The sequence below is a fragment of the Mandrillus leucophaeus genome, unplaced genomic scaffold (assembly GCF_000951045.1).
Source record: "Mandrillus leucophaeus isolate KB7577 unplaced genomic scaffold, Mleu.le_1.0 Scaffold60, whole genome shotgun sequence".
In the NCBI taxonomy this organism is placed as follows: Eukaryota; Metazoa; Chordata; class Mammalia; order Primates; family Cercopithecidae; genus Mandrillus; species Mandrillus leucophaeus.
In genome coordinates, this window is record NW_012106475.1 from 4,668,002 (window position 1) to 4,678,576 (window position 10,575).

Sequence of the window (10,575 nt, forward strand, 5' to 3'; positions counted from 1 at the left end):
CTCCATCTCAAAAACAAAACCAAAAACACAGAGATGCTGTATTTTATTATAAAACTAATGCTAGATTTGGAGTCAAAAGATAACTTATATCCTGGATTTGCCATTTAATATCTGTAGGGAAAGGCCTCTTAATATCTGAGAATGTATTTTCTCATCTTTAGCATGGAACTAAAAATGTTTTTTCTATGTTACATGGTCAATAATGTGTGTGAAGCGTGATGTGTTCTGTGAAAATACTACCTGCATACAGGATGCGGCCTCTATCACAGTTGCTGTTGTGCAGCACAGCAATCCGGACTGAGTTGTGCCTTTCCTCTAACCCCTGCTGCTCCTATGCCGAGAGCTGGCAGCCTGGCAGGAGATGTAGGGAAGACAATGGGAAGCGGCGACCTGGGCTGTGAACAAAATGGTCATGTCCAGATCACTGACCTGGGCTTGACTCCTAGACTCAGATTGTGAGAGACAACCCTTTCCTTTCTCTGGAATCCTTCAGATTTACTGAAGTGCGAGGTGTTGGAAGTCGTCACTTCTGTGCAATGTAGAGGATGGATTGGTTTAAAATTTAGGGTGTAGAGTCAAACCAGTGTGAGTTTCATTTTCAGTTCTACCATGAAGCAGCGTTGCATCTTAGGCTACTTAACCTCTGTGAGCCTCTGATCACACAATTCAGTGCCCACCTCACCAGGCTGTTGTGAGGAAGAAACGAGGCAGTATGTATAGAGCACCCTTGGCATGACTGGCACTCAGTAACACTTACTTGCATATAATAACACGGACAACTGTAGTGCCTTCTCCCCCTCAGCACTGTGGCTTTGCATCCACTCAGGTTTTTGGGATTTCCTTGCAAATTTTTTCATATAAACTCAGGAAGTTCCCAAGGGAACACACTCCAAGAATTAGATGAAAATCTCTGCAGAAAAATCCACCCCACATGAAAATCTCTTTATTTAATATTTAAAAAAAAACTACCAATGTGTTTATTGCAGCTGTGACCTCTACAAGTTCCAGAGACTACTCTCTGACTTTTGGTGCAATCAACCAAACATGGTCCTACCGCATCCACCAGAACATCACTTACCAGGTGTGCAGGCACGCCCCCAGACGCCCGGCCTTCCCTACCACCCAGCAGCTGAGTGTGGACCAGGTCTTTGCCTTGTATAATGATGAAGAAAGAGTGCTTAGATTTGCTGTGACCAATCAGATTGGCCTGGTTGAAGGTAAGGTTTCCTTTTTTTGTTGTTGGGTAAAAATGACATCCTTTTAAGTAGAGTTAAAATGATTCACAGAGGTTACTAAGGGTTACCTAGTGCCAGGCTGTGTTAGGTGCTAGGTATAAGGATGAATAGAACAGATCCTTGCCCTTGAGTTGGAAACAGGCAGAAAAGAGTTTTAGGGCAGGGAACAGTGTCCCTGCCAAAGTCAGGAAATAGAGCATGGTATGTGAGGCTGGTTTAGAGCAATACCCAACTGTGTGTGCCAATCAGGAATATACCTGTGAACAAGGTGGACTGGAATTAGGGAGAGCAATGCTGACAAGTATTTGTTACAAGTGTGATAAGTGCAGGGCACTATGAGTCTAGTTTGAAGATTGAGGAGAGATATCACCACGTAAGTGACATTTTAGCTAAAACAGATGAGGAGAATTTCATCCAAAACCAAGGTGGGACAAAGAGCTAGTACCTGGAAAAACAAAACATCATGGAACTTGATGTATAACCTCCCCCTCCACGATCCCCAGAACATTATAGTTAATGGTGAAAGACTGGATGCTTTTCCCTGAAGCTTAGGAACAAGAGAAGGATGTCTGCTCTTGCCATTTTTATTCAATTCAGTACTTGAAGTTCTAGCCAGGGTGATTAGGCAAGAACACGAAATAAAAGCCATCTAAATTGGAAAGGACAAAGTAAAATTAGTTTCAGATGACATTTTATGTTGAAAATCTCAGGAATTCACTAAAAAACTATTAGAACTAAAGAACAAGTTCAGCAATGTTACAGGATATGCAAGATCAGTACACCAAATTAATTGCATTTATAGTAGCAATAAGCAAACTGAAGATTAAGAAATTGTTTCAAAAAGAGATAAATTTTTAAAAAGTGCAGTACTTGTACATTGCATCCCACAAAACATTTTTTGGAAAAAAGTTAAGACCCAGTTAAATGGGCAGACCGTTCCATATTCATGGATTGGAAGACTTAATATGGTTAAGATGTGAATACTTCCTGAACTGATTTATTAATTCAACATAAACCCTATGAGAATCTCAGCTGGCTCGTTGCAGAAATTGGCAAGCTGATTCTAGAATTTATATGGAAATTCAAAGAACCCAGAATAGCCAAAACAATCTTGGAAAAGAAGCATAAAGTCAGACTCATATTTCTCAAACTCGAAATGTAGAGTAATCAAGACAATGTGGTCCTGGTATAAGAATACACGTACAGATCAAGGGAATAGAAGTGGGAACCCAGAAATAGACACTCACATTAAAAGTCGATTGCTTTTTCAACAACAGTGCCAAAACAATTCAATGGAGAAAGAATAGTCTTTTAAACTGTTAACTATGGTGCTGGGGACCACTGAGTGACCACATACAAAAGAATGAAGTTGAACCCTTTACCTCACAGCATATCCAAAAATCAACTCAAAATGGACCAACAGACCTAAGTGTAAGAGCTAAAACTTTTAGAAAAAAAATTGGGGGTAAATTTTTGTGACTTTGAATTTGGTAATGGTTTCTTAGGTACGACACTAAAAGCACAAGCAACAGCAAAATAAACTGGGTGTCATCAACATTTTAAAAGTTTATGCTTCAGGCCAGGTTTGGTGGCTCACGCCTGTAATCCCAGCACTTTGGGAGGCCGAGGTGGGCGGATCACAAGGTCAGGAGATGGGGACCATCCCGGCTAACACAGTGAAACCTCGTCTCTACTAAAAATACAAAAAATCAGCTGGGCGTGGTGGTGGGTGTCTGTAGTCCCAGCTACTCTGGAGGCTGAGGTGGGAGGATCACCTGAGCCCAGGAGTTTGAGACCAGTGTTGGCCACATAACAAGACCCGTCTCAAAATAAGCAGTGGTTCTCAAATTTCAATGACCATTAGCCTCACCTGTGAAGACTGATTTTAAAATGTTCTAAGCATATCATACCACAGAAAGACATGCAGGAAACTTAAAAGCATGTTGCTCTGTGAAAGCAGCTAGTCTGAAAAGGTTACATACAGAATCATTCTAACTGTGACATTCCGGAAAAGGTTACACTCTAGAGACAGTAAAAAGATCAGTGCTTGCCAGTGGTTCAGGAGGAAGGAGGAGAAGGATGCATGGGTGGAACATGGGATTTTTAGGGCAGTGAAATTATTCTGTACGATACTGTAATGTTGGATATAGGCCATTATGTGTTTGTCAGTCTATAGAACTGTCCAACACCAAGAGAGCCCTACTGCAGACTATGGGCATTAGTTAATAATGTATCAATATTGATCGGGGATAACAAATGCACCACACTAATGCGCAATGTTAATAGGGGAAACTGCACATTGCGGGTGGGGGGGATATGGGAGCTCTGTACTTCCTGCTCCATTTTTCTCTAAATGTAAAACCATCCTAAAAAGCAAGGTCTTAATTATTAAAAAATGTTTCAAGCAAGCCAGAGGATGAGCTTGTGAAGTCAGGGAACTCTACAGATGGGGAGTGGCTTTGTCAGATCAAGGGGACATTTAGTTCTGAAAACCAGGTCATGTTTTCCCCTGGAATGTGAGAGCCACACAAGGAGAAAAAAACCATCTTCATTCACAGCCACTGTATTGAAACTGTTGAGCCCAGAGTTAGCTCCTCAGCGAGGTGAATCTGTAAGTGATCCACAGTTCTGTGCTTTGTTACTGGAGCTGAGGGCTCCTTAAGCCTCAGCAGGCTCAATAAAGAAGTGTTGCTTCAGCAATAGGACAAGATGAAGGTATCAAGACGGGACTCTTTTCTAGGATGTGGAAGTGACTTGTAATGAGAATCCCGAGGTGGTTTGGTTGATTGGTTTTAAGAAACTTGGTTGGGAATGTAGGCACTGGGTGCCCAGAGATGGGATTGTAAGGTAGCAAATGAACACATGAAAATGTGAGTTGATTTTAGGGGAACATGTAAATTAGAAAGGGAAAGATTGCTGTACTAGATTTCTCAATGAGAGATTTAAACAAAACTACTGGGGAGAATGGTCTTTACCTTTAAATGTCCGGGTCAGCCCTGTGTTGGGTGTAGGCATCTGATCTGTAAAAGCAACCGTTCGTGAAATAATCTCCCAGGCTATGGAGTCCCATTCAGATTCTGGAACCATTTAGGAAAAAGATGTATCTCTGAGTATATTTTTCCTAGAAGACATACCAAATGAGAGTAAGAAAGGATCAGAGAAAGCAAACTGGCAGGTACCAAGTTGCTTGTTTTCTTTAGAATTTTATGATTTTTCCCTATCACCCCAGTCAAGTAATGTCAAAGGATGATTTACTTGGTGCCAAGTACTGTTCTAAGCACCTTACATGAATTAACTCATTTAATCCCCACAGCGACCTCTACCCAATGGTGGGGTAGGGGTGGGGTTGTTATCCCATTTTACAGATAATGAGACTAAGGTATAGAAATGAAGTAATTTGCCTGGTCATAGTAAGTGGTGAGCTGGGACTCAAGGGCGCTGGCTCCAGTATGCATACCCTTACCCCTGATGGCTCTGATATTCCACACTGGCCTCATGACTGCCTCATAATTTAGACCAAACTTTAAAAGAGGCAATGTGTGTCTTTTAAACCCTTTGTGTTTGAACCCTACTTCATCCACCCACAGCAGTACTGTTCGTTCTACCTGAATAGGAGGGAAAAAAAGACAACAAAAAAGAAACACCAACAGACAAGTTTTTTTCTTTCCCCTCTTGGTGCATAGCAGTATCTTCCTAAGAACTGCTCACTTTTTCCGGAGGGAGCTATCATCTGGTTGGAATTCATGGGAAACAGCACAGCTGTCCACACCTGATGTGGCTGTGGCACGATTTCCCAGGGCAAGGCTGCAGAACTGGGGTGTCTTTCCCAGTGAGTAATCGAAGCCTCTCTCCCTCGTTGACTTCCCAACCAGCAGTGCCACCCCCCACCAATTGTTTGAGCTTTAAGTTTTAAGTGTGAGCTAGCCGTTTTTGTTTTTTTCTTTTTTTCTCGTCGTTTTGTGGGGTCATAAAACAGGATCCAAAAATCCTTCCTGTCCTTCCACTTCAATGGTCGTTTTGGCAAGTTGAGGAGGCTCTGGGCAGAGGGCCGTGCAGTGAAGCTGAACGGACTGTTCCTTTAAGGAAAACCGCTCTTCCCCTTGATTAAATGAGTAAATTAGTTCCAGATCCTCTGCTGGAGAGTCAAGCAGTTTAAGAGGGGGAAATAGAAAATGTCTTAAGACGGATGCTGCTGTTCTTTACTTACTATAATAGGAGAAAAGCTTCCAAGTCATAGAGAAGGAGTCGTGAAATGGTTTTAGAAATGTATTTTTAAAATGTTTTGGGAAGCCAAGTTCAGCGAATGGGACCCAGTGCTCAGAAGAGCGCCATGCTTGGTTTAATGCTTTACTTTGAACCATGGGCTCCACATTTTCATTCTGCACTGGGGATTGCAAATTATGGAACTAATCCTGTAAGTGACATACGTTTTAAATCAGTATTGAGTAATTAGGGACACTTTCTTCTCAATTTTCGATAGGATAATGTAGCCCATCCAAATTTGCAAGTCAACTTTTGAGCTGAGTTTTTGTTGTTGTTTTTTTCTTGTAATGCCTAACAGGGTGGTAAGCTCTTGATGTCCATGTGAACTCACTAATCTTTGCTGGAATGTGCCATGGTGAAATTTTGATGCTGGAAAGTACTGAATAAGAAGGCTAAGCATTAGTATCTATAAATTAAAACATGTTGACGATTACTTCCTGCTTTGGTGGGGTATGCCAGGCATTTTGTACAGAATCTGCCTAAAATGGAAAAACAATGATGGGGGAGAATCATATTCTTGTCTTACATTGGGTCCTCATGGATGAGGACATGACCTTGTCCTCAGTTATAACCTGTTGAGGGACTGACTCAGGATCCTGGTCTAGGCTCAAGTTAACTTGGCAACCACAACCCCAGCGTAGTGCCTCCTTCCTGTCAGCCAAGAGATCCAGAGGAACAGACTTCCAAGGATGTCTGCATCCTTCAGGGAGCTAGGCTTATGCTTACATAGTTCATCAGGTTTAAAAAGTGCTAGAATTTTTTTGTTGGTCCTTTGTTTTGGCAAAGATTCTGTTACTCCGGCCAACAACATTATGGTGAACTGAGGATAAACCCCATAGCCCTCCTTATTTTCAGCCAATAATATGGGAATCAATAATATGGGAATATTCCACTCCAAGAATGCACTGTGGTGTTTCTTATAAAGTGGGTTGGAAAGGGTTTGCCAGAAAACAAGGCTGTCTCAGCCAAGGCATCGCAGCTCACAGCAGGCTATGAGAGGGCACTTGGAAGAGCCATAGCATGGGCAGTAGGGCAGGCACTGGGAAGAATGCCACACACTCTGAAGGACTGGGAGTGAGTCCAGTCTAAGAAGTTGGCTGCAGCAGTCAGCACTTGGGATCTAGACTAGGAGTCACTTTGGGCAAGTCTCCCCCGATAGCAGTAGGGTTGTGGTTGCCGAGTTGAGAGCATAGACCAGGTTCCTGAGTCAGCATCTGTTACAATGGAGAACAACAGGGTCATGTCCTCACTGAAGGCTCAGTATAGGACAAGAACCTGATTCTCTCCTGTTGTTTCTCCATTTTAATAGAACATTCTGTACAAAGCAGGGTGGGGGACATGGGTCAGACAGAGTGAAATGATAGAGAATCCAGGAGGAGGTGGTAAAACGGGTGGTACTGCCAGAGTCTGCCTACAGATGCCATGATGCTGGTGTCTGGGGGTAGTGAGAACTGGCAAGCAGCACGGGACTCAGAGGATGCTAAGCTGGCTATCAAGACCAGGGCCTCAGGCACAGAAGTATGAGGCAGAAGCCTGAGTTATTACAACTTAGATGGAGCCCCCTTCGTAGCAGAGATGGCTCAATGTAGAACCTGATAGGCTTAGCCGGGGCTCTGGAAATTTTTTGAGTCTAAGATTAGAGTTAATTCTAGGGACTGAGATTGAGCTAGAACCTCAAATAATGATGAACAGTGGCCCCACTGAGAAGGCAGAAGGAATGCACTCAGTAGAGACTGGGTAGACCTGCCAACGGGGAACTGCCTTTCAAATATATTCTGTTGGGTTTTCTTAATTTTCTTTAGCAGGATTGGCAAATGTACATATTCTTATTTCCATTTGACATGGCAGAATTGGAAGTACACAGAAGTGCTCGAGTTGATAGATTCATTCTACCTGAGCATCTGCCACTCCTTCCAATACCTCTATGCCATTGGTAGACGAGATAATTTCATGAAGTTCCTTCAGCAAGGGTTGCAGCAAAGCGGTGGAAAGCATGCGCTATGGAGCCAGATTGCTAGGCTTTTATTCCAGCTCTATCCACCTCTTCTGACGGTGTTACTCTGGGCAGGTTATTTGGCCTCTCTGTGATGCAGAAGTGGAGATAATATTTTCCTCACCATGTAGTTAGGAGGATGTAATCAGGCATTCTTCTGTCTGTTTAGAACAGTGCCTCACACATAAATGCTCAATGAGCATTGACTATTATGTAGAAATAAATATATCTTTTTAAGACGTGGTCTTGTTCTGTGACCTAGGCTCGAGTGCAGTGTCACAATCATGGCTCACTGCAAGCTTAAGCTCCTGGGCTCAAGTCATCCTCCTGCCTCACCCTCTGGAGTAGCTGAGACTGCAAGCATGGGCCACCATGCTCGGCTAATTTTCTTTCTTTCTTTTTTTAGTAGAGATAAGGTCTTGGCATATTGCCCAGGCTGGTCTTGAACTCCCAGCCTCAAATGATCCTCCTACCTCAGCCTCCCAAAGTTCTGGGATTACAGGCATGAGCCACCATGCTCAGCCAAAATAGACTTCTCTAGGGAAGGTTTCAGTTGTTAAGTAATCGCTACCTAGTGAGTAGATGGATCCTTGGTCAGGCTACTCCTGAAGAGTAAATACTGGGTAAGTCATTCCCGTTTAGTCTTAGGAATCTTTAAACAGCAAGTTTTTTTAATTAATTGGATTTGCCCATAAAAATTGGGAATTTTAGTAAGAGATCGAGAGATTTAGAACCAGGAAGTTGGAGTCTGAGTCCTTGCTGTGCCACTTCCTGACTTTGTGAACTTGGGCAATTTTTCCCATGTCTCAATTTCCTTATCTGTGAAAATGACCCATAATGGGGATAACAGCTCACCACACATAATTATCCCAAGAATCACAGGAAATAATAGAGCAAAAGCACTTTTAAAACAGATGTGTTGGGCGTTTTTATTCCCTGGATGCAAACCTACTGAAAGCAAGTAAAGGTACTAGTTGTCTGTAGGGTAGGCAATAGGAAGCCATGCTGGAGTTTAAAACTGAAGTGCAGAAAATCCCTAGCTTCGGATATGGATAATTGAGTAAGGTCTCCAGGTGTGTCACAAAACAGACATGCAGTCAGTTCCGAGGACTCTTCTATCTCTGTCTGTGACATTCTCTTACCAATCGCCAGATTGTACTTTTATGTCCCTTCTACTCAAGCAGAGGATTCAGACCCCACTCCGGTGAATCCTTGCTATGATGGGAGCCACATGTGTGACACAACAGCACGGTGCCATCCGGGGACAGGTGTAGATTACACCTGTGAGTGCGCCTCTGGGTACCAGGGAGATGGACGGAACTGTGTGGGTAAGAGCTATGTTCTCGTGTCTCCTTCTTGTAGCCCTTGTTCTTCCTCTGCCCTCCCAGCATTATATTTGTAGAAGACAAGTATCTGTCACCTTTACAACCTCCATTGCCAATGATTTTAGCAGCTGTTAATCTGAATATAGTTATTTAAAAATTAAAGCATAGCTGTTTAGGTTTGAAAAGATGGTTTGGAGTGGAGTGGATTTTGCACTGGGGCTGTGAAAAGAAAACATCTGTTGCAATTCCTGGATGTTTTGAGTTAAGTTTTGTGATTTTGAGCCTGTAATAAGTAGTTCTTAGACTTACTAAAAATCTCATTTTCTGGTTTTCTTTAAATTTTAGACAGACATTGTGTTTCTTATATCCCCAAAGGGCAACGGTAGAAATTTTTTGATATTAAAAAAAAAAAATTGTTGGTTTTCTTCCAAGTATCCATTATTTTTAAAACAGTTAAAGAAGTCTTAGAATATTCATTTAAAAATGTATCTTCCTGTGGTGTTTACTTGAATGGCATGAAATTTTTACTATTTCTGGTTATCTGCAACATGCATTCATATCTGATTTTTAAGAATTCTACATCTGCCAACCATTTGTCCCATTGAAGCATCATACTGGTCAGAAAACCTTGAGTTTTTAGACCCTCCACTTCCGGGACCCTTGAATTAAGCAGAATTTTTCTGTTCTCATTTCTTCTTAGATGAAAATGAATGTGCAACTGGCTTTCATCGCTGTGGCCCCAACTCCGTGTGTATCAACTTGCCTGGAACCTACAGGTGTGAGTGCCGGAGTGGTTATGAGTTTGCAGATGACCGGCATACTTGCATCTGTGAGTTCCAAAATCATTTTCTTGTGTGGCCAAGATGGTGCTCTTTAATCTTGCCCTTTATCAATGTTTTGACTTCTGCTATTCAGAGGCTCTGCTATATGGTTTTTTTTAGAAGACAGTTTACATTAAAATAACCCAAAGCTGGCTGGACGTAGTGGCTCACGCCTGTAATACCAGCACTTTGGAAGGCTGAGGCAGGTGGATCGCTTGAGTTCAGAAGTTCAAGACCACCCTGGGCAGCATGGCAGAACCCCATCTCTACAAACAATACAGAACATTAGCCAGGTGTGGTGGCACAAGCCTGTAGTCCCAGCTACTCAGGAGGCTGAGACAGGAGGATTGCTTGAGCGCAGGACGCAGAGGTTGCAGTGAACTGAGAGCATGCCAGTACACTCCACCCTAGGTAATAGAGTGAGACTGTCTCAACAAACAAAACAAAATCTCTCAAAGCTATTGCTCAGTTTCAGCCCTGTTTATTTTCACTGTTTTTCCCTAAATTGATATTTTTGGTGTTGAGTTATTGAAGGATGCCCACCTCAGTTGAGATTTCTGGCCAAATCATGTAATAAGATGATGAACCTCTAGTAAACACCTCCAGCTCTTTAGATAGAGCCTAAAGTATTTTTCAAATTAGAAGAGATGGATTCATCATTCACTGATGCATGTCCTACTTGACTGGCTAAAGAGCTCCTTCTGTAACCAAATTACCCCTTCTATATTTCCAAAAAATACTACAGACCTAAGAATGGATCAAAAGAACTATCCTAATTCATCCCATTGATAAAGCTGGATGAGAGTAGAGAAAATGCACTCTTTAGCCAGGCATGGTGGCTCACGCCTGTAATCCCAGCACTTTGGGAGGCTGAGGTGGGTGGATCATGAGGTCAGGAGTTCGAGACCAGCCTGACCAACATTAAAAATAGAAAAATT

General features: G+C 42.4%; 1 protein-coding gene across 1 annotated transcript in view; it reads left to right on the forward strand.

Annotated features, from left to right (window-relative positions):
- NID2 (nidogen 2 (osteonidogen)) overlaps positions 1-10,575 on the forward strand; it is a 67,441-nt gene that overhangs the window by 33,802 nt on the left and 23,064 nt on the right. Inside the window, exons 9-11 of the mRNA XM_011999727.1 lie at positions 987-1,217; positions 8,676-8,819; positions 9,517-9,645. Of these exons, the coding sequence (XP_011855117.1) occupies positions 987-1,217; positions 8,676-8,819; positions 9,517-9,645 (504 nt within the window). The remainder of the gene's footprint in view (positions 1-986; positions 1,218-8,675; positions 8,820-9,516; positions 9,646-10,575) is intronic.